Genomic DNA, 27,352 nt, shown 5'->3' on the forward strand with positions numbered 1-27,352 from the left:
TTTTGTTTATTTTTGGCTAAAAAAATTTGTTGAATTACACACAAATTTGCTAAATGTTTGGGTCAACACGAAATAGCATTTTTTAGAGAAAAATGTTTGTCCAAAAAATTTCTTCCAGTTCTACTCACCTTTTCCCCATGTGGAGTGAAATAACTACAGACAGAGACACCTAACTTTTGTTTTAAAAGAAACGGAGCATTAGGAAAATGACTGAATCACAGGCCTACAAACACATATGCAAATATTTAAATTTAAGCCCAAGAGTAGCTCCACTGAGTTTAACGGGACAATTCACATGACTAGAATTATGCGCATGCATACATTTTTACAGGACCAGAGCTCAATTCTCTTGTTCCATTTAACATTTTATTCCAATTTCCTGGCTGATCTAGGAATCTTGTTGTTTTATGCCGCTACTCTGTGTTTAAGCCACAATTTACAGAATTTTGCATCTCTATCTCCCATCAAAATATTTCCCAAACCATGTAATTTTCAAGATTAGTTGACAATTTATAATTCTATGTTCCAGAACAAGAGTATTTAATTTTGTAAAGCAATTTCTTCTTTTCCTTTCTCCCCACCCCATTATTATTAGCGGTAGATATTTTGATATGTAAGTTTCAAAAGTAAAAAACAAAACATGACATTTTCATTGCATTCAGTTTTAAGTTTTTGGAGGTATAACCGTGTCTTTGATGGGCTTTCTATGGGACACTATAAAATAATGCATTCATTATTTTAACGAATTACAAAAAATAATTATAATTAAGTCAATATTATTTTTAAACAGCTAGCCCAAGAACTTAAAGGGACACTGTCAATAAGAATCATATTTTAAACAAATACATCTCCTCAACAATTAACTTTAAAACTGACATAATTAAACACACTTCCAATCTACATTTTACTATTATATTGTTTATTAGGTCCCAATTCTGCACTGAGATTTGCAGAGGTACAGGGATCTCCTTGTATGGAGCTCATGGGTGGAATCAGAGCCTTACTTTGTAATTTTTTCTCAGGATGGACAAAAAAAGATAATTAAATTAGATTCACTTTCTGGTTCATAATTCTGCAGTAATTGGATTCCAAACACCCTAAGGGAGAGTTTGTTTAAAATAACGGTTCCTATTAGAATAAGAACAATGGAAACCTTACTATTGGTCTCACGTATTGTGATTTCGTTTTATAAAAATCTAATGCCCTGCTCTTGCAAGCTGAAGTCCATTGGTGGTCCCATCAAGCTGAATGGCTCCTCTCTTGTCTCTGCAATGTTACTCACATGCATAATTTGGAACCAAATCTGAGTTGCTTGTGTTCCATGAAATGCATTGGCAGATGTTTACTTGACACAACAAACTTGGAAAACTGTTTTAGAGAAAAAGATAGTCAAATTAAATGTCTATATTTGTCCAAAGTGTGGGGCAATGGGGGGAAGAAAAAAACTTCAATGGAACTACCCTAGTTATAAACATGCCTAGATTTAAAGTTAGGTTTAAAGTTGCTGTATTATGTTTCAGAATTACATGCAGAGGAGTCTTTCTGTTTTGTTTTTATTAATATATGAAAAATAAAAATAGAACTAGAACTTCATTCTGAAACCAATTACTGTTGATTTTAAATAAACTAGTATAGCGTCAGATCGTTAAGTCCCCGCTCAGAATCCGGAGCACTTAGTTATGCAAAATATTTCCATGATGTTCACAATTTGATCCCACGCTTTCAAATTTGCCACATACTGAATTTTTACAAATAAACTCACAGGGTATGTCTACACTACGGAATAAGGTCGAATTTATAGAAGTCGGTTCTTTAGAAATCGGTTTTATATATTCGAGTGTGTGTGTCCCCACAGAAAATGCTCTAAGTGCATTAAGTGCATTAACTCGGCGGAGTGCTTCCACAGTACCGAGGCTAGAGTCCGGAGCGTTGCACTGTGGATAGCTATCCCACAGTTCCCGCAGTCTCCACTGCCCATTGGAATTCTGGGTTGAGATCCCAATGCCTGATGGGGCTAAAACATTGTCGCGGGTGGTTCTGGGTACATATCGTCAGCCCCCCCTTCCCTCCCTCCCTCCGTGAAAGCAAGGGCAGACAATCATTTCACGCCTTTTTTCCTGAGTTACCTGTGCAGACGCCATACCACGGCAAGCATGGAGCCCGCTCAGGTAACTGTCACCGTATGTCTCCTGGGTGCTGGCAGATGCAGTACGGCATTGCTACACAGTAGCAGCAACCCATTGCCTTCTGGCAGCAGATGGTGCAGTACGACTGGTAGTTGTCCTCGTCGTGTCCGAGGTGCTCCTGGCCACGTCGGCTGGGAGCGCCTGGGCAGACATGGGCGCAGGGACTAAATTTGGAGTGACTTGACCAGGTCATTCTCTTTAGTCCTGCAGTCAGTCCTATTGAACCGTCTTATGGTGAGCAGGCAGGCGATATGGATTGCTAGCAGTCGTACTGTACCATCTTCTGCTGGGCAGGCAAGAGATGAGGATGGCTAGCAGTCGTATTGTACCATCTTCTGCCAGGCAGGCAAGAGATGAGGATGGCATGCAGTCCTTCTGCAAAGTCTGCTGCCAGCCAAAGATGTAAAAGATAGATGGAGTGGATCAAAACAAGAAATAGACCAGATTTGTTTTGTACTCATTTGCCTCCTCCCCCGTCTAGGGGACTCATTCCTCTAGGTCACACTGCAGTCACTCACAGAGAAGGTGCAGCGAGGTAAATCTAGCCATATATCAATCAGAGGCCAGGCTAACCTCCTTGTTCCAACAAGAACAATAACACCATTTCTTATTGGAACCCTCCGTGAAGTCCTGACTGAAATACTCCTTGATGTAAAGCCACCCCCTTTGTTGATTTTAGCTCCCTGAAGCCAACCCTGTAAGCCGTGTCGTCAGTCGCCCCTCCCTCCGTCAGAGCAACGGCAGACAATCGTTCCGCGCCTTTTTTCTGTGCGGACGCCATACCAAGGCAAGCATGGAGACTGCTCAGCTCACTTTGGCAATTAGGAGCACATTAAACACCACACGCATTATTCAGCAGTATATGCAGCACCAGAACCTGGCAAACCGATACCGGGCGAGTGAGTGATCAGGACATGGACACAGATTTCTCTGAAAGCATGGGCCCTGCCAATGCATGCATCATGGTGCTAATGGGGCAGGTTCATGCTGTGGAACGCCGATTCTGGGCTCGGGAAACAAGCACAGACTGGTGGGACCGCATAGTGTTGCAGGTCTGGGACGATTCCCAGCGGCTGTGAAACTTTCACATGCATAAGGGCACTTTCATGGAACTTTGTGACTTGCGTTCCCCTGCCCTGAGGCGCATGGATACCAAGATGAGAGCAGCCCCCACAGTTGAGAAGTGAGTGGCGATAGCCCTGTGGAAGCTTGCAACGCCAGACAGCTACCGGTCAGTTGGGAATCAATTTGGAGTGGGCAAATCTACTGTTGGGGCTGCTGTGATGCAAGTAGCCCACGCAATCAAAGATCTGCTGATATCAAGGGTAGCGACCCTGGAAAATGTGCAGGTCATAGTGGATGGCTTTGCTGCAATGGGATTCCCTAACTGTGGTGAGGCCATAGACGGAACCCATATCCCTATCTTGGCACTGGAGCACCAAGCCGCCGAGTACATAAACCGCAAGGGGTACTTTTCAATAGTGCTGCAAGCTCTGGTGGATCACAAGGGACGTTTCACCAACATCAACATGGGATGGCCGGGAAAGGTACATGACGCTCGCATCTTCAGGAACTCTGGTCTGTTTCAAAAGCTGCAGGAAGGGACTGTATTCCCAGACCAGAAAATAACTGTTGGGGACGTTGAAATGCCTATATGTATCCTTGGAGACCCAGCCTACCCCTTAATGCCATGGCTCATGAAGCCGTATGCAGGCAGCCTGAACAGTAGTCAGGAGCTGTTCAACTACAGGCTGAGCAAGTGCAGAATGGTGGTAGAATGTGCATTTGGATGTTTAAAGGCGCGCTGGTGCAGTTTACTGACTCGCTTAGACCTCAGCGAAACCAATATTCCCACTGTTATTACTGCTTGCTGTGTGCTCCACAATATCTGTGAGAGTAAGGAGGAGACGTTTATGGCAGGGTGGGAGGTTGAGGCAAATCGCCTGGCTGCTGGTTACGCGCAGCCAGTCACCAGGGTGGTTAGAAGAGCACAGGAGGGCGCGGTACGCATCAGAGAAGCTTTGAAAACCAGTTTCATGACTGGCCAGGCTACGGTGTGAAAGTTCTGTTTGTTTCTCCTTGATGAAACCCCCCGCCCCTTGGTTCACTCTACTTCCCTGTAAGCTAACCACCCTCCCCTCCTCCCTTCGATCACCGCTTGCAGAGGCAATAAAGTCATTGTTGCTTCACATTCATGCATTCTTTATTCATTCATCACACAAATAGGGGGATGACTACCAAGGTAGCCCAGGAGGGGTGGTGGAGGAGGGAAGGAAAATGCCACACAGCACTTTAAAAGTTTACAACTTTAAAATTTATTGAATGCCAGCCTTCTTTTTTTTGGGCAATCCTCTGTGGCGGAGTGACTGGTTGGCCGGTGGCCCCCCCACCGCGTTCTTGGGCGTCTGGGTGTGGAGGCTATGGAACTTGAGGAGGAGGGCGGTTGGTTACACAGGGGCTGTAGTGGCAGTCTGTGCTCCAGCTGCCTTTGCTGCAGCTCAACCATACACTGGAGCATACTGGTTTGGTCCTCCAGCAGCCTCAGCATTGAATCCTGCCTCCTCTCATCACACTGCCGCCACATTTGAGCTTCAGCCCTGTCTTCAGCCCGCCACCTCTCCTCCCGGTCATTTTGTGCTTCCTGCACTCTGACATTATTTGCCTCCACGCATTCGTCTGTGCAGTGTCAGTGTGGGAGGACAGCATGAGCTCGGAGAACATTTTATCTCAAGTGCGTTTTTTTTTCTTTCTAAGCTTCACTAGCCTCTGGGAAGGAGAAGATCCTGTGATCATTGAAACACATGCAGCTGATGGAGAAAAAAAAAGGGACAGCGGTATTTAAAAAGACACATTTTATAAAACAGTGGCTACACTCTTTCAGGGTAAACCTTGCTGTTAACATTACATACATAGCACATGCGCTTTCGTTACAAGGTCGCATTTTGCCTCCCCGCACCGCGTGGCTACCCCCTCAACCCTCCCCCCTCCCTGTGGCTAACAGCGGGGAACATTTCTGTTTAGCCACAGGCAAACAGCCCAGCAGGAATGGGCTCCTCTGAGTGTCTCCTGAAGAAAAGCACTCTATTTCAACCAGGTGACCATGAATTATATCTCACTCTCCTGAGGATAACACAGAGAGATAAAGAACGGATGTTGTTTGAATGCCAGCAAACATACACTGCAATGCTTTGTTGTACAACGATTCCCGAGTATGTGTTACTGGTCTGGAGTGGTAAAGTGTCCTACCATGAAGGACGAATAAGGCTGCCCTCCCCAGAAACCTTTTGCAAAGGCTTTGGGAGTACATCCAGGAGAGCCGCGAATGTCAGGGCAAAGTAATCCTTTCACATGCTTGCTTTTAAACCATGTATAGTATTTTAAAAGGTACACTCACCGGAGGTCCCTTCTCCGCCTGCTGGGTCCAGGAGGCAGCCTTGGGTGGGTTCGGGGGGTACTGGCTCCAGGTCCAGGGTGAGAAACAGTTCCTGGCTGTCGGGAAAACCGGTTTCTCCGCTTGCTTGCTGTGAGCTATCTTCTTCGTCCCCAAAACCTGCTTCCGTGTTGCCTCCATCTCCATTGAAGGAGTCAAACAACATGGCTGGGGTAGTGGTGGCTGAACCCCCTAAAATGGCATGCAGCTCATCATAGAAGCGGCATGTTTGGGGCTCTGACCCGGAGCGGCCATTCGCCTCTCTGGTTTTCTGGTAGGCTTGCCTCAGCTCCTTCAGTTTCACGCGGCACTGCTTCGGGTCCCTGTTATGGCCTCTGTCCTTCATGCCCTGGGAGATTTTGACAAAGGTTTTGGCATTTCGAAAACTGGAACGGAGTTCTGATAGCACGGATTCCTTTCCCCATACAGCGATCAGATCCCGTACCTCCCGTTCGGTCCATGCTGGAGCTCTTTTGCGATTCTGGGACTCCATCATGGTCACCTCTGCTGATGAGCTCTGCATGGTCACCTGCAGCTTGCCACACTGGCCAAACAGGAAATGAGATTCAAAAGTTCGTGGTTCTTTTCCTGTCTACCTGGCCAGTGCATCTGAGTTGAGAGTGCTGTCCAGAGCAGTCACAATGGAGCACTCTGGGATAGCTCCCGGAGGCCAATACCGTCGAATTGTGTCCACAGTACCCCAAATTCGAGCCGGCAAGGCCGATTTAAGCGCTAATCCACTCGTCAGGGGTGGAGTAAGGAAATCAATTTTAAGAGCCCTTTAAGTCGAAATAAAGGGCTTCATCGTGTGGACGGGTGCAGGTTTACATCGATTTAATGCTGCTAAATTCAACCTAAAGTCCTAGTGTAGACCAGAGCACAGAATCTCCAGAACGATAATACAAACCACTTTCACAAAAAGTCTGATTACAATTCGCATTTATAAAATTGCCTTCCATCCTGTGGGACCCCAAAAAACTTTTAACAAATTGACAAACTACAAAAAATATTGTAGTGTAAATATATGCTTGTACTAGTACCAATTAGTCATGTAATTAGCCCCACTGCTTTCATTGAGACTAAGAGTATTAACAGTGGGCTTCTATACAAGAACTTCAACCACTATGAAATACAGTCACATCAGGAGCAGAACACGGCATCTGCCTAACAATGCACCTGCAATTACCCTGCAATACAGTTTGGATAAAAAAAAATAAAAAGCTTATTTTACAACTAATTTCCTTGTATAGCCACCCCCTTATTTCAGAATCTTTGACTTTGTAAGAGTCTATTACCTTGACTAGATTTAAATTTATATTTATGCTTGACAGCATCTAATTACCCTATACAATCATCTATGCCTTGGAGCAAGAAGGCCTTTAGTACAAACATTCCACCAGGATTTTTATGTTGTTGCTTTTTACACTGTGGGATATCGTACATTTCTTCCAAGAAAGAGCAGGCAATCTTGCAAGCTAATTCCTATCCAGAAAAGATACCTACTTGGACAATACTTTTATTATTAAAGCCATCCGGGATTTTTGTGGTCTTTTGGACGTATTTACAGTCGTCATTTGGCCTACCCTGCCCTCCAGCAGAATTAGTCGTGGACATGGGATTCAGCTCCTATGTCCTCAGGATTATTTTCCCCCCACACCCTACTGTATAGAGAAAGAGAGAAGCTCAAAATTCAAGAAGCTCACTCTAGTAAGTCCTTAGATAAGATTTTACTTAAGCCAAAATCCAGAGACTCCGAAAGCCTCTTTCCCCGTGTATGTCAGTTCATTAGCCTGGTCAATCAATGGGGTGCTCAAGACAGAAAGTGGGGGACAGAGGGACTCAGCATTCACTGTATAGTCCAGGGATGAGGGTAACATATACAAATGCAGGATCAGACCCAGAATTTATGATCAGTTCCATTAGTAATGTTTGTTTGGTTTAGTTCTCTGTATTCATTCAGTATTTAACTTATACAATAAAAGAAGCTTAACATTTTCCCCTTTAGTATTTGGAAATCACACCCATATTGCAGAAGAATCTGTCTTAACCTTTACCTAGCTCCTTTTCAGGGAGTCTACAGAACACTTTGCCTTTTCAAATGAATGGGAATTACAAATATTACCCTAGACACTCTACTAAATCTTTAAAGGGTAGAGATGGCTAGAGGATGACAGTTCCATGTCACTGCAACTTTTGAGGTTTTGAAGTTTGGTTTTGTTCTGCATGGGAACAATACCAAAATATCTTAAATGCAAAAAAACAGAAGTGTGTCAAAATGTCCATTTTGGCTCAAAGATTAAGCTTTTCAGCATGTCTGGCCTGAGATGTAGGAGGCCCAGGTTCAAGTCCTTGCTTCTCTGCCTGATTCAGAGCAGTTTTTTTTATCCCAGCCTATTCTCACTCAGCTACAGCAGTGATTTGAACCTAGGGTTGCCTCATCCTAGTATAGTGCCCTAACTACTAAGCTACAGAACAAGTTTGTCATCTTTGCTCTCTCTTCCCTTCCATCTCTGCCATGCCACAAAAAAATCAGATATATCTCCACAAAACATGTCCACATCAATGAAACAGCATGTTCCACCAGCTCTATTAAAGTAATTTCTATTTTTTTAAATCAATAGGCAATTTTATACTTGATAATTGATCATCTTATACAACAGTCTCAAAGTGTCAGAGGGCTTTTATCTTGGTTTTGAATCACTCATTGTGTACAGAATCTCTATACAATAAGTTATGTTCAAGTTCCTAACAGTGTTAAGAACAATTAGGAAAGGTTTTCTAGCTTCAGCCGTCAATTCTGTAGGTCATCCAATGTCCTTCCTAATGGATAAATACTGTAATTTATCATCATCAGTCACCATCAGCATTATTCTTTTTACTATCATATATTCATGAACATTATTCGATACAGCTTAGTAGAGCATAAAAGAACTACATGATTAAAGTGAAAAGGTGCAGAGTTTGAAACAGCACAGGTTTTATGGTTACTGAATGGACTGAGAAATGACATAGGTCTTCTAAGAGTGAGAAAGAGTTTTTCATCAAATTATAGCTACCTCCTGGCAGAAGACTTAAGGGCATCTCTGGCAATGGACTTGAAGGCAGCTACTCACCTTCCTGTCTAACTCTGTCAGTGCAATATGAAAGAAGGGTTAATTATGAGCGGTATAAACTAGGACATACTAAATACAGTACAATACAAATACAAATGGACTTACAGCAGATGGGGCCTAGTGCAAAACTTATGGAAAACTTATGATCACTTCAGTGATCAGGCCCCGATACTGATTCAGGGATTGAATTCACACATTTTACCAGTATGAAAATTTATATGAATAATTATTATTTCTCCTCATAACATCAATGAAAGCCTATAAATGCCTTAAAATGTAACAAACAAAGCTAATAAAAGGACTTTCATACAGTGAAAGAATACTATTCAACAGCAATTTAGTTTGCTTAAACACTTCCTTCTCCTTATTAATTATCAAAGTAGCTTGCCCTCTGCAGTACCTTAAAATGGGAAGCTACCAAAAAGAGGCAAAGAAATTGTATTTGAACATATATGGTATAACAGATATTTTCAAGATCCTGGGGCTAACTTGGACACTTTGTAAATGAAAAATTGTTCCAGCGTATAAAAACCATGCAAAGACTTCTACACCACAGAAGTCCCATTAAAGTTCTGTGTGAAGAGGCAAATCCTAGTCCCACCTCTATAGAGGCAGAGGGTCCCACAAACAGAAAATATAGTACTGTTCTACTCGATAGGAATTACCTGTAGGTTATTTTGGAAACAAAACACAGATAAAGGGGTTTTTGTGCAGGCCTGGAGGGACTATAAAATGCGAGTGAAAGCCCCTCCAGCCTAATAGCTATTTTCTTGCTCTGTAACATAAGAAGACAGCTTCCTTTCCCCCTCGCCCTTTTTGAGTTCCACAGTGCAGTTACTCAGCATGGTTCCTGGGGTGACAATTTGGTCTTAAGTGCTCAAGTATTGGACCCTCTGCAATAGGTATGTGAATTTCAGTCTGATTTGTTTTCCTATTGTCAATAGGTCAACGAGTCAATGGGAGGTTCACCTTAGAAAGGTCCGTAAGACTAAGCCCTATATAGTTACTCACTTAAAAGTTTGCTTCAGAACTCCTGATTTAAAAAAAAACAAAACAACAACACATTTTAAATACCCATGGTATGAATTCTGCATGCACCCAGGATGTCTGAGGTTCTAGACGCAAACAGCCTGTTTACAACATATATAGTCCTGCTCCTACACAGGTCATGCTAGTTAGGGCCCACTCCTGCTTGTCTTGTTCATGCAAGTGGTCCCACTGAAATCATGAAGAGTAGTCATCTGGGGAAGGTGATCAGGAGATGGACCTGGAAAGGAAAATGTGCTTATTTTTCTCCAGCCCACACCCTGACTTCTCCTCTTGTATGAAACCAGACTTGTGAATGAAGGGTGCGTGGACACCTGTCAGGAGGGAGGTAATTCAAGGCAGAGTAAACTATTTCAATATTCACTTGCTCTATGCATTCCCCTAATTCTCAATTCCTGCATGTAGAGCTTGAAAAATATAGTTCTAACCTTGTAGCAGGATTATTAATGCAAATTCAAATAAACTTTGTGGGTTGCCGTTCATATACTTGACCACATAATCTAGGTTTGTAATATTTCCTCTCTGTCTTCAGCATGGAAATGGCATGGCTCACTCACATCTGGTGTAAGAAATGGAATCTGAATCTAAATCTTAACTGTTGTCATAAAATTCTGGGGATAATAAAAGAACTTTATTTTTTCCACTTTTCCTCATTTTTCCACCTTAGAACCCAGATGTACCTGACTTTGTATTGACCCACAAAAATCAATACATTTGATATATCACAATAGTATTACAAGTCAAAAACACAGCTAGCTACAGAAACTTGGAGAAATGTGAAGTCACTTTTGATTTTGTACTGTAAGAGCATTTCTTATTTCAATCCTAAGCACACTCAAAACACAAACACACACAGCATATGGAAAGAATTTCTGAGACAATCATTACCTGGAGCTGAATACCTTTTACACAAAGCACTAAATCTTACAAGTTTTCAAGTTTGCTGAAACTGTGGTTAGTGTGTAACGTAAGAGTTCAAGTTTTTCTATGTATCCAAGCAGGAAAAGACAATTTTGACTGAACAGACAGGATCTTGTTCAAGACCAGTACTTATGTAGGAATACCTACAATAGATCAATATTGTCACATTAAAAGTAGGTCAGTGCTCATCCACTGTCTCCTATGTGTGCATGTACCACATAATGTAAAAATTCACAAAGTCTTGTAAGTTTTTGAAAGACAACATAAAATTATTTTAAAAAATTAGAAATATGAAAAATAATCTAACAGGACCATCCACCAAAACACAAAATATATGTCCCCCAAGGCCCTGATCCTGCAAAGAGATCCATGTGGGGGGATTCCTCTGTCCACGTTGAAACCCATTGAACAGGCATAGGTGTCCACCAATTTACTTCTCTTTGCAGTATCAGGGCCTAGTTTGGGGAAACCACTAAAACATGATGAAGGAACACGTGAAAGACATTAGACTATTTCACCTTTTATTCACTGAAAACTAAACCTTGATGCATACAGAGATAAAACTCCCTTGGAGGTCAAATTTATTTGAACTCAATAGGGGCTTTACTACATCTTAAATTTTCAGATCTTAGCCTTGAGAAAGCAGCGTTTAAATTTCTTGCTCTTTAATTCACTGCACTTTACAATAAAGGCAATACTTACACTGCCATTGACTTCCATAGGAGCAAAAGCAGGCTCTGCCTGTCTATATATTATACAGTTATAGTTAGCTCTTGTGCTCAACCAATAACTGCCTTATAATAGCAGAATAGCACACAATTAACTTTCACTTTCACATATCTATTTTAATAATATATTAACTTAGAGTTGCAGTAATGGACTGCAGTTCAGAACTACTAGAGAAAATTTTAGTTTGCTGTATTTTAAAACTGAATTTTAAAAAACCAATACTTAAGTGTGAGAGAATAATAGTGACTCAAGGGAGAATGATTAAAATTTTCAAAGATCTCTTTGCTCATACAGACAAAGAACAGCAAGCAGCACCAGGTGGTGTGGATCATCTTTTTTTTTTTTTTTTTTAGGTAAACAGACTGACGCCTCACAATGTTAATACCGATAGGAATTATCTTAGTTTTTCATCCGCAAAGAAAGCAATATGCATGAACTGGCATGTTATACAGGTACCAAATTTTTTGTGGTTATTGACTATTAAACAGTGCTTTTTTTTTTTTTTATGATCACTAAGATTGTCTAAGACCGCAGGCAGCTGTTAAAAACTACAGATTGACAAAGCCATTTGCTGTATTACACAGGTAGAACTCAGGAAGCTAAAATAATTTCTGAAGCAAGCTTTCAGGAAACAGAGTTCAGTGGAAATAAGAGTAATTTAAAAGGTATTTTCCTCTGCAGATAAAGTATAATAACATAAAAATGTAATTTTAGAAATAAACAGCAGCAATAATTTAACAAAGGGTTTGGAATGAATGTGACTAATTTATCAAAGTTCTTTCTAAAAACATTGTTTATTACAATCTTGCCTAAGGACTAACTATAAATGGGGTTCCATTGTGCTAGGCCTTGTACAAACACAAAGTAGTAGGCGGTCTCTGCCCGGAAAAGCCTACAATTTAAAAATCGACAAGACACACAGTGTGCCTATAATGCAATCAATGAGTGTGACTGCTGCATGCGTAGACATCCGTGAGCCAGCTTGAATGTAGCTAGCTCATGTACCAATGGGAGTGGAGCTGAAGCAGTACAGCTTCACTAGGGACTGTACAACAGGGTAATAACTGGGGTAGCTAGGTCGTGCTGAAGGCTATGCTGCCACAACTTCACAGCTACCAGTACAGAAGCTAGACAGAATAAGGTAGCTTGGGTATGTCTACAAATGCTATAACTACACACCCAACTGCAGTGTAGACGTACCAACAGTGTGGGAGAAAAAGGAATGACTCAAGCGGAATGAGTTTAATTAGGAGGGAACAAGGTAGTGGAAATAAAAGTGAAGGGAGAGGGGACACTGAAGTGAAGAGATTGGGAGGGATGTACAGTCATTAGATGTTTTGTCCATGGGAATGTTGGTTTACAACTACCTTCTTGAGGAAAGTGCTCGATAAGAAGTTATACCAAATTTCTTTCTAAGTGACCATTAATGTTTCACTCAGTAAAATAACACCTTTTTTTAACCAGGAAATTCTCTGTAACAGCCAGTTGTAAGTTACAGTGATAACTCAGGTCCCAATCCTGAAAACACTTACTGCAGCAAACCCATTGACTTCAATCTGACTACTCACATGAGTAAAGGTATATCTGTGCTTAGGTGTTTGCAGGAGAAGACCCATAAGCAATTCCTTGCTTCACCACAGATTTTTTCTGTGGCATTGGGCACGTCACTTGGGCCAGGTTGACACTACAAAAAGTGCAGGCAATGAAGGGCCTATCTTAAGAAAAGAGGTTAAAATAGCTTGGCTTGTTTAGCCTTGCAAAGTGAAGGGTAAGGCTGGGGGGAAGGGAGGAGAGGGAGAGATTTCATTGCTCTCTATAAACACATCAGGGGTAGGAGAAGAGCTCTCTCAGCTAAAGGACAGTGTTGGTAAAAGAACAAACAGGTATAAACTGGCCATGAATAAATGTAGGATGTAAATTAGAAGCAGCTTTCTAGCCATCAGAGGGGTGAGATTCTGGCACAGTTTTTCAACGGGCATCATAGGGCAAACAACCTAACTAGTTTTAAGAAAGAGCTTGATAAATTTATGAATGAGTTTATATGACAGTTTTGCCTGCAATAGCCAGGGTATGGACTCAATGACCCAGGATTTCCCTTCCAGTCCTAAGTTCCTGTTTCCCTGCATAGCTATGTCAGCAAACTTTCCTAATATAGACACAGCTTATACCATCAAAGGAGGACTTTTGCCAGTATGGTTTATACTGGTTCAACAAGAAAAATAAACTATACCTTCAAAAACAGCTTTTTCTGATACAAGCTGTGTCTACACGAAGGCTTTTGTTAGTACAGAAGTGTGACAAAAAAATTCAACATTACTACACCAACAGCAGTTTCTAGTGCAAACCTGGACTTAGTCTCTCTGGACCTCAGTTCCCCATCTGTAAAATGGGGATAGACCTTCTTCCCTACCTTGCAGGAGTCTTGTGAGGAAAAATATGTTAACGATTGTGGCACTCTCAGAAATGATGCTTACAGAGACCATATGAAGTATCTAGATAGATGCATATGGGCAGATCTTTGAATCCATATGTATCCCCACTGGCTTCAATTGAATGCTGCATGGGCTCTACTACAGGACTGGACTCCTAAAAGCTTCTCAGTAGTCAATTATCATTTAAAATGAAGAGAATAATCTTCTTCTGTACATAAAATTCAACTCTGAAAAACCATTATGTGTGATCTAAATATTAAGCACTGTGCAAAAAATGCTTGGAAACCAGGAATTTCACAACATGATTTGGTCTGAGCCTAGCAAAACTTTGTTCTCTTCTATATTTAATGTTTGCATACAGTAGGGAGAATCACAGTTATCTCCATTAACTTACAAATTAGTTGAAAGAGAGCTTGAAAACTGTAGAGCAATGAAATAATGATAAGTATATTCCTAAGCTTTTCAACTATTTAAAACTAATAGAGAATAGAATACTGTTCTTCAGTGCAAGGTAACGGGGCAGTAGGAAGTAATAGGGTTTGATATATAACAAACTGCTTTGATATTTAAAAAAGATCACTAGCTTTTCAACAACAAAAGGCGATTTTGGTAATTCAATTGTGTGTGAATTTAAAATAAAGCTATAGTGAGTGGTTAGATCCAACCATCTTTGATGTTGGCTAAGAGCACTGTCTTCTAAAAGAGAGCAAACAGAATATTTTATTGACATTAAAGAGCCCTACGAATGCCTGAGATTGATCATACAGTAGCAACAAATGCCTGCACCAGCTGACTTACTGTAAACTTTAATCATTCTGTACAGGTAATAGGAAGCGCTGACAGCAATATCCCAGTCATTCTGTCTCAAACTATTATAACAGATGCATTCAATTTATTCAGAATATTGAAAGCCTCCTCAAAACCAGCCGAAAGGGAATACTTTGTTCAATATCACAGGAGAAAAATGTCAGAATGCATACACATAAACCCAACCCTCCAAATACTGGCACACTTGCTTAAATTTGCTCACACGAGTAGCCCCACTAAAGTAAGTAGGATTACTGACATACTTAAACATAGGTAAATATATTCAGGATAGGATCCTTAGACTTAAATTAACGCATAAACCTATAACATGGGATTTTTCAATATCAAAATGTGCTTTTTCATCCAATAAATTGCTTCTTTGATATATCCGTAAATCCTATCAATTAGTCTGATAATGAAACAAATGTGATTTATAATTTTTATCTTGGTTACGTTTTGAAAAATGCCGGTTTCAAAATGCACAAATTGGGACGTGTCAGTCTTGAGAGCAGAAAGGAAAATGCAACCTCACAAAGAATCTTTATGAGTTTGCAAAATTTCAGGTGTTTTGCAGGCAATACAAAATCTCTGATCCGCTGGACTCCGCTAAAAACTGATGAGGTTAGGTGCACTATTTTCAGCATTTATAGTCTGTTCTTTGCTCTCCTCTCCCCCTCCCACCTTTTCAAACTCTGCAGCACCAGAAGTAACCATCTGGGGTCACAAGTTAGTGATCAGAGATTTCATAAGGGAGTGTTCACACGACCCGTTTTTTCTAGCGTCCTGGTACCATCATCCAAGAGCACCAGTGAGAAATAGCAGCCTGTTAATGAAACGTAAGGTTCTGTGATGCTGAAAGATTAGTTCTGCTAACACACATGCCCTGGTTGGGCAAGCCTTTGTACACTGAAATTGCTTGCAAAATGGTACTAAGAGACACAATAACGTTCCAAATAGCCCCATTTATTAACATAAACTCAGTGTAGAGGCTTTTAGCGGCAGGACTTCGAAAAGGCTGGATGAAATGCTGCTGTAACGCTTGTCAGGCTAGTAAAGAACCTTTCTCACCTTCTACATCAAACCAAAGTGCTCACACATTAGCCAAGGGGATGAACAGACAGGGATGTGGGAAGCACTCGGCAAAACAGAGGTGTGGAATTCTCACAGTATTAAAGACCCTAGCCTTCCCCACGGATCCAGGGATCGCTCTTTCTGCTTTCTAGCTGGAGAGCAGGAAAAGAACCTACACTGTTTCCCGCACCCCAATACCGGATGTTTAAGCTTATTACACTCCTTTCAGCCCCACTTCCAGCGCTTGGCAGCTAAAGTGACTGACATGGAAAGAATTACACTGTTTCCCAGCGTATCCTGAGCATACAGCACCATCTCTGGTAGTATCAGCCTGCTCCTCTCCGGAGTGCCATAATTATCCAATGACCTAATAGCTGACAGCCTCCACTTAGAGCCACTAATTGATGTAAACATGACATCTGTAGAGACTGATCACTTCGTCTATGTATGTCACTTGATGCAACTTGGGGAAGCAAGAGCACAAAGTCCTGCACGATTTTCCGGCGGGAGACTCTGGAAATGACACCCAAACCGCCTAGAATGATACCGGAGCGCAATGATCGAAGTGTGGAGCCCTGACTTGCATTCTGAATTCTCCAGCGCCCACCTGAAACAGACACAGCCCCGCAGCCAAGACACCCTGGGAGACCCTTTCAAATCTGGATTCCTTAAAAATATATATTAACAACCTCCCACAGCCCCTGAATCTTCCTCCAGCTCTAGCCTCCCCCCCCAAGTAAAAGGCTTCTGGTCCCTCTCACTGCTCCGTTCACACGCTTGGAAAGGTCATTCGAATGCTTAATTTCGTCTGCTAACGATGAGTCCAAGGAGCTTCTCCCCCACCCCCACCCCCAAAGTCTTCGCCTGCAGGGGAACAAAGTACTCCACTCAGGCTGCTGTGCCCCCCGCCCCCAGGGCGCAAAGGGTCCGTTTCTTTCTTGCGGCGGCTGTAGCAGCCAACCTGTCCCCCTCCCCTCTAGAGCAAGGCGGCAGCCCCTTGCCCTCTCGACACCTCGTTTTCCTGGCCTCACAGACTGTTACTTTTACCCACCGTTTGCTACAACTTCGTCCGGAGTCAGTGATGGAGACGGGGGGAGGCACACACATGAAACGTAGGTTAATCTTCAAGCCTCTCTGGGAGACAAGGAGGGAGAAACCTCCTCCCCCCCAAGGCACAGTTCCTGCAAACTCTTACCTGGTCTTGCTGCTGGGGCTGGCTCCCCCGGCTGCCCGGGTTCGGCGGCGCCTGCTGCTCCTTCATGGCTGTCATTGCACAGAGCGGGCTTGATTTCGCTGCACTTCCTCTCACGGGTACTTCAGCCTCGGGGACCTTTCACTGGGCACCGACTGCATGACACAAGCTTCCCTGCCCTCCTCGAACTGGCAAAGCGGCGGCAGCAGAAAATGACCGGGGCTGGGGGGGGGGGGGGAGGAGGAAGAGGAGCACCAAGGAGCAGCCGCTTCTGTCTCCCCCTCTCCAGCTACCGCAACCCCCCCTCCGGCTGAAGCCAGGCGGTGTGAAGCGCGCCCAGGGGCAGAGGAGACTCCAGCTGGCGGGTCACTGAGCGCTCTGGGCCGCCAGCCGCAGACCGAAGCGGAACACCTGGCTGGGCTGGGACTCGGCCGGCTTCCCCTTCCCCGCCAGGAGGGGATGGTCTCGCATTACTGCAGTGTGCGCGCCCCCTCCAGCAGCGGCGGCGGCGGCGGCGGCGGCGGCTCGCCGAAGAACCCTCCTTGGCGAGGCAGGTGCGGAGGAGCCGGAGCCGGAGCCGGGGGCTCCCTGCCTTAGCGCCTCTCCCCTCCCGGCAGCGGCAGCGTCCCGCCGCCGACCGCCGCTGGCTGCACAGCTGGAGCAATGGACCGGCAGAGCAACAAGGCGCCGCTGTCACCCGCCGCTTCCCTCCTCGGCGGGAGCCGACCACTGCGAGCCCCCAGCCGGAGCGGGGTGGGCGGGTCTCGGGCTGCTCCTGCCGCCCACCACAGGACCAGCCCGCCAGCTCCGCGCTGCAAATGCTTCACCCGCCTTCCTGGAAGCCCGGCCCCACAAAGCTGTGGTAAATCCTCTCTTTGGGCAGCGAAGAGCAGCTGCTTCTGGGCTGTTTAGGATGGGATGGATTTTTTTTGGGGGGGGGGGAGGAGAGGAGGGCGCTGTGGATCTGGCTTTAACAGGATCTGACAAGCTGTACCCCCGCCCCCCGCCACACACACACACAAAGTTAAAAAAACAGCCAGAGGTTTGCAGTCCCAGCCTCAGCCATTTCCAGCTCGAAAAGCACGGCTGGAGCTCGGGATAGTGATCAAATTCTCAGGTTTTTTGTTGTATCCCTCATACAGTCATATCGGAGACTATCTACATAGCCTGTATATTGCTTACTTGGCTGCGGGGCACCTTCACAGGTGTTTGGGGGCGGGTTAGTCCCTAATCCTTCTACAGGATTTACCGGTGTGAACTATGCTACCAGAGGCTTGGCCCTCTTTCAGCTATCAGGGAAAGAATCAGGTGCTAGAAGGGTTGAGGATCAGCACCTGGGGAATATACATAACTAGGGTGAGAAGCCTTGATTCTGCAGAGTGACCTACATGGGTCTAGGCCCGCCTATTCACAAGCCACTGCTTTGTGGGGGTCCAAGTTTTTGGGCTGTCCAATGTTGGATAGAGGTACGCAGCACCCACACCTCTAGCTAACATCAATGGTAGGTTCAGGCATTTAACACCTCTGAAAATGAGGCCCAAGCTGTCTGGTTATCCCTGGTTTCAGCAGTATTTTGCTCAATTCTACTTTAACTAATCCATCCATAGGTTTGGCCTCACAATGTTGCACTACCAGAATTATCAGGGGGAACCCACACTGGTGAATGAGGCCCTTAGCAGCATCGGCTACAAACCACATGTGAGAGAAACAGAGGTCCAGGGCAGAGCCAGCAACTAGGAACACAAAGACTTCACCATTCCCCACAGGGCCCGAGGCAGTAGCATCAGGAATGGGGATAAGACCTAGTCAGCACTCCCCATCCCTCACACCAAGAGATCCAGCAAGGGGACAGCAGCATATGCTGTGAACACTGTGAGATTATCAGCCACTATGTACCATGGTTTTCAATCTGGACATTTATTTCCTCTCTGTTCATTCCAACAGCTTCTCTCCCCCTTCCACCCCATCTCTGAACAACTCATTCTCTTCTCTATCCCTTGCTCTCTCCCTTCCTTCCTCACTGCTCTATATTACCATAACTTCCCTACCCCCATTCTCCTATTAAGTTTTCCCCTCCACCATTCCATCTCACCCTCACTTTTTGTCTGCATGCTGTGACACTGCACCCCATATTCTTCATGGTGATATTGGTATGATATAATCATGACATAGTTATGATGTACTTTATGCAAGATAAGTAATGTGAGATGTCATTGAAAAGGTTATGATTTGCTGAATATGATTCTTATTTGTATTCATGTATAATTGTATCTGAAGTTATTAATAGTCTGCATTTCAAATGTAATTACACCTTGGGAAATGTCCACTAGACAAGATGCTTTCATTCTAGACAGTGGGTGGGGAATGGGCCATTTGAAAAACAATAGGCCTTGGGAGAAGCTTATCTTCCACCTAGGGAGCCTTCCTGTGTATGCTCCAAACAGCCTGTGAGCGATGTCTGCTATGACTCTACAAGGACACGTGATGAGACCATGTGGCTCTAGACTCCTTCTTGGGATGTCAATTTTCCACAGACAGGTCTGGGAACTAGGAACTAAGCTTTTGAAACAAAACTATACAAGGCCGGGAAGGACATCATCTGGTGTTCTTCGTTCCCACTCAAGAAGACTCCTGGAAACACTCGAGGAACAAAGACTGAATTGGGGGAAGTGTGGGATCCAGACTAAAGGAATTTTTAGCCTGTGAATGGAACATCTGGTCATTCCAAGCTGTAAGCAAGTGCAGCTTGCCCCTTAAGAACCTGCAGCCTGCTTGCAACATCTCTTTGAGTGAGAAACTGCTATTCATGTCCAATCTGTTCAGTATATTATGTTTAGTTTGTTTATTTGCTAGGTAAGATGCTTTGATCTGTTTACTATCACTTAAAATCTATATTTTGTAGTTAGAGAATAAACTTGTTTTTGCTCTATCTAAACCGGTGTGGAATTCATAACTCAGGGACAAAAGGCTGTTACACATTCCTCTCCCCATTGACGAAGGGGGTGAATTTTATGAGCTTATGCTGTACAGTTTCCTGTGTAGGGCAAGAGGTTATCATTTTGGGTTTATACTCCAGAGGGGGTACGTGCCTGAAGAGCTGATAGTTGCCTTAGCTGTAGCCTTCCCTTGCAGTGGTTGGTCAGAGAGCCTGCCTGTATGTAACTGCAGCTGGGTGTGTCCCTACCTAAATGCATACTGGTGAAAGTGCGGGCTAGAGAGGGCTTTGCAGCTTGTCACAGTAAAACAGTGTAAAAGGGAGGCCAAGCTGTTGGGTCAGGGGGCTCAGTGGTACCCCAGTTCTAGGTGGCAGCCTAGGGAGAAACCCATCACACATGCACCACAGACAAAGAAAAATAAAACGAATCAACATGACATCGATCTGTCAAACATCACCCTTATTACTTTGCCTTCATACTGCATCCCTTCCCCTGATCCTATCTCTAACCTGTAAACTCACCAAGGCAGAGATTATTTGTCCATACAGGACATAGCACAATGGGACCTTCATCTTAAAAAACACACCTACATAATCATACCCCTTAAAGTACATTTCTAGTGAGCGTAACTTCAACAATTCTTGAATCCCTTTATTAATAAGTTTTTCATTTTACAGTTTTAATTGTGCATGTTAAAACCATGTTTTGGTTCCTTTAATCTTGTTGTTTTGAATGTCATCCATGTTGCTGGAATTCCACTATTAATCAATGAGGCAAACGATGGTGGTAGTCACAAATATATTTAGTTTTAATTGCAGCTTGCTGGATGCAGCTGTACTAATCAAAGCCCAATCACATGTATTCTGACTTGCTTGGTTTTATCATTCAGGTAGTGTAAGGTTTGCAGTGTCAGTTTTGTAAAAGGGCATGCATGTTGCCTTCTCGGGAACACCCTCAATCAATAGAACTACTTGCTTAAATCAGGATTTTTTTTTATAAAGGTTGCAGGATCAGGCCCTATGCAGTTTAGGCCTGATCTAAAGATCCTAGACATCAGTTGAAAGACTCCCAATTATATCAATGGATTATACCCTTTATCATTACTTTAAAAATACCTTTACAAATGTTGGTTCATCAGTCATGCTGCTGATGTTTTGAGGATACAAAACAAATTGACACTTTTCAGTTCTATGTGACTGTTTTTTTTTTCTGAATCAAAATTCAGAAGTCCACATCCAAAGCACCTAGACACTATAGTGATGCAAATAAATAAATAATAATAATCTGACTGATCAGGACCAAAGGTAAGAATAGCCATACTGGGTCAGAACAATGGTCTATCTCAGCGGTTCTCAAACTTTAGCAACCTGAGGACCCCCCTTTTGATTTAAAATTTTTCATGGACCCCCAAGTCCCCCCACTCAGCCTTGCCCTGCCCCTTTCCTGAGGCCATGTTGTTGCCCTGCTCCTTCTCTGAGGCCACACACCCTGCTCACTCCATCCCTTCCCCACACCCTCACTCACTTTCACCAGGCTGAGGCAGGGGATTGGGGTGCCAGAGGGGGTGTTGGGTGCAGGCTCTGGGAAGGAGTTTGGGTGCAAGCTCTGGGCTGGGGCAGGAGGTTGGGGTGTGGGAGGGAGGGAGGGCTCTGGCCCAGTGGTGCTTACTTCAGGCAGCTCCCGAAAGCGACTGGCACATCCCTCTGGCAGTGACTCCGGGGGGGAGGGGGCAAGGAATCTCTGCACGGATATGCTGGCTATTTCTGGGAGCAGCACAGGGCCAGGGCAGGTAGGAAGCCTGTTCTGTGGCATGTTGGGAGGGAGGGGGAGAAGTTTCTCAGTGGGGCCTGTGGACCCCAGTTTGAGAAACGCTGGTCCATCTAAACCAGTATTTTGTCTTCCGACAGTGAACAGTGCAAAATGCATCAGAAAGCATGAGCAGACCAGGGCAATCATCAAGTGATCCATCCCATCATCGAGATCCAGCCTCTGACAATCAGCGGTTTAGGGACACCCAGAGCATGGGGACTGCATCTCTAACCATCTTGGCTAACAGCCATTGATGGTTAAAGATGTAACCCTATGGTATCCTCCATAAACTTATTTAATTCTTCTTTGAACCCAGTTATACTTTTTGCCTTCACAACATCCCCTCTGGCAATGAGGTCCACAGGTTGGTTCAGGTGACTATCAACTTACATCTCAGAGACACATTTTAGACTAGAGACAATCGTAAAATGAATGACGTAGGAGTAAGAGTCATGTTGTGTGCAGTATTTATGTTGTTTTTTCAGTAGTGCTTTCACCTTAAGAATAAATGTGCTTGCTTAGAAAGAGCTGTGTGGTAACTTGTCACTGCAGGCAATTACACTTTTCATAACCTTCAGCAAGAAAGCAAAGCATAGCCACCGGCCTGTTTAGGAAGTCTGGATGGGTAGGAATATCAGTGTAGGCAAGGAAATATGCAGCTTGGAGAAACCCAGTCATGAGAGAGTGATAGACAGGTCTTGGTGCAAAAGAAGTGATGGCTGGGATCCAGGAATCTTTAAGTGGGTGCACTTGAGGGACCATAGAGGGGGAATAGAGGTACACTTTTGCTGAAGCTGTGACAGCAGGCAATACTGCAATTGCCTTACTTCCTGGGGGCAGGGTTGCCAGCACAGAGAGTGCAGGTTTAGACTTAGTCTGCAAAGGTACATCTTATCAGTAAGAATGGCTTTTCATTATTGGTAGAAAGGCAGTTGCTTTGCAGGTCTCTCCTCTATTCTATATGAGGACATGGACATAAAATGTATCACCTAAATTGCATTGTGTAATATAATATATAACATGTATGATCACCCTCATTTCTTTTTATCTTGATAATAGCACAGATTTGTGATTTCGAAGGGTGAATCTATTCTGTCACACCACAGTTTCATCCCATTGCTAACTATGTTTATTGGAGGGCATTAAGTAGACAGGCAATCTCTATACACAAACATTTGAAGGTATCTCTGATGGAGTTCATAAAATTATTCCTAGTTTAATATTTTAGCATTTCAACTGTAAATATCATGTCAGCATCTGTTATTGATCTGTTTGTATATTGCAAAATCAATTCTCAAAAGTTCAGTAGGAGTTACTAAAAACTGGAAGCATTTTCTACAAACTCATTCTTAACATATGTACTGTTCAGCCTGCTATGTGGCATTGTCTCACTTTTTATTTTAGAGTAGAGTAATGTCAGCTCAGAGAAAGTTGCAGCTAACATACTGGGCCTGATTTTGCATTCAGATGGACCAATGCAACTTCACTGACTGAAATGGAGTTACCCTTAATTTACACTAGTGTCTGGGAGAACAGAATCAGATCTACTGATTATAGATTACCCCAGCCAGATGCAATCTCAAGAAGATGCAAGGCCTGATTCTCTGCTACTTTCCCAGCCATTTACACCTTTGCAAAGTGGGTGTACCACCATTTACCACTTTGCAAGGATAGAAATTACTAGAAACACGGTGAGAAAGGGAAGAATCAGGCCTTCAGCCCATCAGTCAAAGGTATCGTGGAACAGGAAGATACTCTAAAAGCCATATTTTTTAATATGAATTGAAAATAGATTGTGTATATCTTCTTTATTTCTGCCATATGGGCCCAGTTCAAAAACGGGAACAGAACAGGGCGCTGCCAAGAGCAATGTCTACATTGCTGCAGGTTTTTTATTACACCCTTCTTTTAGTTGCATGAAAAATTGCAGGAGAGATTTAGGTGGGATGTTCCCTCTATTTGGCTAGCCCACTGTTCTTTATCCTTATGTACTTCCCCCCTTCTGTCCTCCTTCATGGAACTTAATTTTCACTAAAATTAGACATCCATACAATGCTTCATTGGTGTGTTATATTCCTTTGCTACTCACATCCATTTGCTAACTAACTTGCAGCTGAAAGCTAAGTTTACTCCACTGTGTAAGTCGCTACACAATTTTGCCCCTTGTTGAGATCAAGCCACAGTGGATGCATTTAAAATAAAAAATATTTCTTCTCAGTGTTGTTTTCTTATCAGTGGCAAGACGAACAATGGTTAAGTAGAGTGTATTCTGCTTAGCGCCATTTAGTATTTGTTAATAAATGATACTTAATACAGCCTTTTTAGCCAAAGATTCCAAGACACTTTACAAACATTGGATTCCACTGTGCAATTATGCAATCAAAACTTTCATTTACGTAAATGAACTAGTAAATAAACTAGGGAAATGCAACCTAGATGGAGCTACTATAAGGTGGGTGCAAAACTGGCTGGAAAACCATTCCCAGAGAGTAGTTATCAGTGGAAGGGCATAACGAAAGGGGTCCCACAAGGATCAGTTCTGGGTCCGGTTCTGTTCAATATCTTCATCAATGATTTAGATAATGGCATACAGCATACACTTATAAAATTTGTGGACGATACCAAGCTGGGAGGGGTTGCAAGTGCTTGGAAGATAGGATTAAAATTCAAAAATGATTTGGACAAACTGGAGAAATGGTCTGAAATAAATAGGATGAAATTGAATAAGGACAAATGCAAAGTACGCCACTTAGGAAGGAGCAATCAGTTGCAAACATACAAAATGGGAAATGACTACCTAGCAAGGAGTACTGTGGAAAGGGACTTGGGGGTCATAGTGGACCACAGTCTAAATATGAATCAGTGTAACAATGTTGTAAAAAAAAGAGAACATCATTCTGGGATGTACTAGCAGGAGTGTTGTAAGCAAGACAAGAAGTAATTCTTCCGCTCCACTCCGCTCTGATTAGACCTCAACTGGAGTGTTGTGTCCAGTTCTGGGCGCCATATTTCAGGAAGGATGTGGACAAAGTGGAGAGAGTCCAGGAAAGAGCAACAAAAATGATTAAAAGGTCTAGAAAACATGACCTGTGAGGGAAGATTGAAAAAAGTGCATTTGTTTAGTCTGGAAAGGAGAAGACTGAGAGGGGAGATGATAACAGTTTTCAAGTATGTAAAAGGTTGTGACAAGGAGGATGCGGAAAAGTTTTTTTCTTATCCTCTGAGGATAGGACAAGAAGCAGTGGGCTTAAATTGTAGCAAGGGAGGTTTAGGTTGGACATTAAGAAAAACTTCCTAACTGTCAGGTTGGTTAAGCACTGGAATAAATTGCCTAGAGAGGTTGTAGTATCTCCATCACTGAACACTTTTAAAAGCAGGTTAAACAAACACCTGTCAGGAATGGTCTAGATAATTAGTCCTGCCACAAGTGCAGGGGACTGGACTAGATGACCTCCTGAGGTCCCTTCCAGTTTTATGATTCTATGAAAGTTGTGTCAGCATTAGGGCCAGGAATTGCATCACTTAGACCACGAGTGAAATTTTGAGCCTTTAAAAATTGCACAGAAAATCTACTAACAGGTCAGGGTGCAGAGCGAAGAATACCTCGTCCAAATGAAACTATAGGGAAATCTGGTGAGAAAATATAATTGTTCACCTGGAATTTGGTCTGGACACCAGCTATCACTTCCATAGGAGCTGACTCTGTGGGTGCTCTGGGGCTGGAGCACCCACGGGGAAAAATTAGAGGGTGCTCCACACCCACCAGCAACCAACCTCCCCCCTCCTTCTCCCTGCTCCCCGAGCATGCTGCATCACCGCTCCTCCCCCTCAGTGCTTCCAGCCCCCCGCCATTTAACAGCTGCTTGGTGGCGCTTAGGACTTTCCGGTGCAGAGGGGAAGGAGCGGGAACGAGGTGTGCTCAGGGGAGGAGGTGGAGAAGAGGGAAGGCAGGGACTTGGGGGAAAGGGGTAGAATGGGGGTAGGAAGGGGGCGGGGCAGGGCAGAGGGGAAATCAGTGCCTATGAATTCACTTCTATTATCACACAAAGTCCATGGGATTTTTAAAGGCCTCAGGTAGTCAAAACCCCAGTTTTATAGCTTACTCACCAGCAGCAGCGCCCCCTTGTACCTTAATGCATCTTCTGAATCACCAATCCTACCTTACTATCTATAGCCCTGATGTAGCTCAGTCCTGCTCAGTTTATGAAATCCACAAAGATCACAGATGGTTTAAGGGTTGATTTATTTCCCTTGTATCACTATTGAAATCACATCTTATCAATGTTCACCTTTCCTAACTCCTGTTAAACTACAGTACATTGGTAAAAAGAAATCTTGTGAATTATAAAAATAAAATGTAAAATACATGAAAGTAATGTATCCTTATGGGAGACTTCAATCACCCTGATATCTGCTGGGAGAGCAATACAGCGGTGCACAGACAATACAGGAAGTTTTTGGAAAATGTAGGGGACAATTTCCTGGTGCAAGTGCTGGAGGAACCAACTAGAGGCAGAGCTCTTCTTGACCTGCTGCTCACAAACTGGGAAGAATTAGTAGAGGAAGCAAAAGTGGATGGGAACCTGGGAGGCAGTGACCATGAGATGGTCAAGTTCAGGATCCTGACACAAGGAGGAAAGGAAAGCAGCAGAATACGGACCCTGGAGTTCAGAAAAGCAGACTTTGACTCTCTCAGGGAACTGATGGGCAAGATCCCCCTGGGAGAATAACATGAGGGGGAAAAGAGTTGTCATAAATATAAAAAGGAACCTTGACAGGAGTTCAGGAGAGCTGGCTTTATTTTAAAGAATCCTTATTGAGGTTACAGGGACAAGCCATCCCGATGTGTAGAAAGAATAGTAAATATGGCAAGCGATGAGCTTGGCTTAACAGTGAAATCCTTGCTGATCTTAAACACAAAAAAAGAAGCTTACAAGAAGTGGAAGATTGGACAAATGACCAGGGATGAGTATAAAAATATTGCTCTGGCATGCAGGAGTGAAATCAGGAAGGCCAAATCACATCTGGAGTTGCAGCTAGCAAGAGATGTTAAGAGTAACATGAAGGGTTTCTTCAGGTATGTTGGCAACAAGAAGAAAGTCAAGGAAAGTGTGGGCCCCTTGCTGAATGAGGGAGGCAACCTAGCGACAGAGGATGTGGAAAAAGCTAATGTACTCAATGCTTTTTTTTGCCTCTGTCTTCACGAACAAGGTCAGCTCCCAGACTACTGCACTGGGCAGCACAGCATGGGGAGGAGGTGACCAGCCCTCTGTGGAGAAAGAAGTGGTTCGGGACTATTTAGAAAAGCTGGACGTGCACAAGTCCATGGGGCCAGATGCATTGCATCCCAGAGTGCTAAAGGAGTTGGCGGATGTGATTGCAGAGCCATTGGTCATTATCTTTGAAAACTCATGGCGATCCGGGGAAATCCTGGATGACTGCAAAAAGGCTAATGTAGTGCCCATCTTTAAAAAAGGGAAGAAGAAGGATCCTGGGAACTACAGGCCAGTCAGCCTCACCTCAGTCCCTGGAAAAATCATGGAGCAAGTCCTCAAGGAATCAATTCTGAAGCACTTACATGAGAGGAAAGTGATCAGGAACAGTCAGCATGGATTCACCAAGGGCAAGTCATGCCTCACTAATCTAATTTCCTTCTATGACGAAATAACTGGCTCTGTG

The 27,352-nt window shown here is 43.6% G+C and overlaps 1 protein-coding gene across 1 annotated transcript in view; it reads right to left on the reverse strand.

The window, feature by feature from the left end:
* DPP10 (dipeptidyl peptidase like 10) overlaps positions 1–17,006 on the reverse strand; it is a 434,888-nt gene extending 417,882 nt beyond the window's left edge. The window contains exon 1 of the mRNA XM_077829757.1: positions 16,932–17,006. Within this exon, the coding sequence (XP_077685883.1) occupies positions 16,932–17,006 (75 nt within the window). The remainder of the gene's footprint in view (positions 1–16,931) is intronic.
* Positions 17,007–27,352: the final 10,346 nt, after the last annotated feature.

Source organism: Eretmochelys imbricata, chromosome 11 (assembly GCF_965152235.1).
Source record: "Eretmochelys imbricata isolate rEreImb1 chromosome 11, rEreImb1.hap1, whole genome shotgun sequence".
NCBI lineage: Eukaryota > Metazoa > Chordata > Testudines > Cheloniidae > Eretmochelys > Eretmochelys imbricata.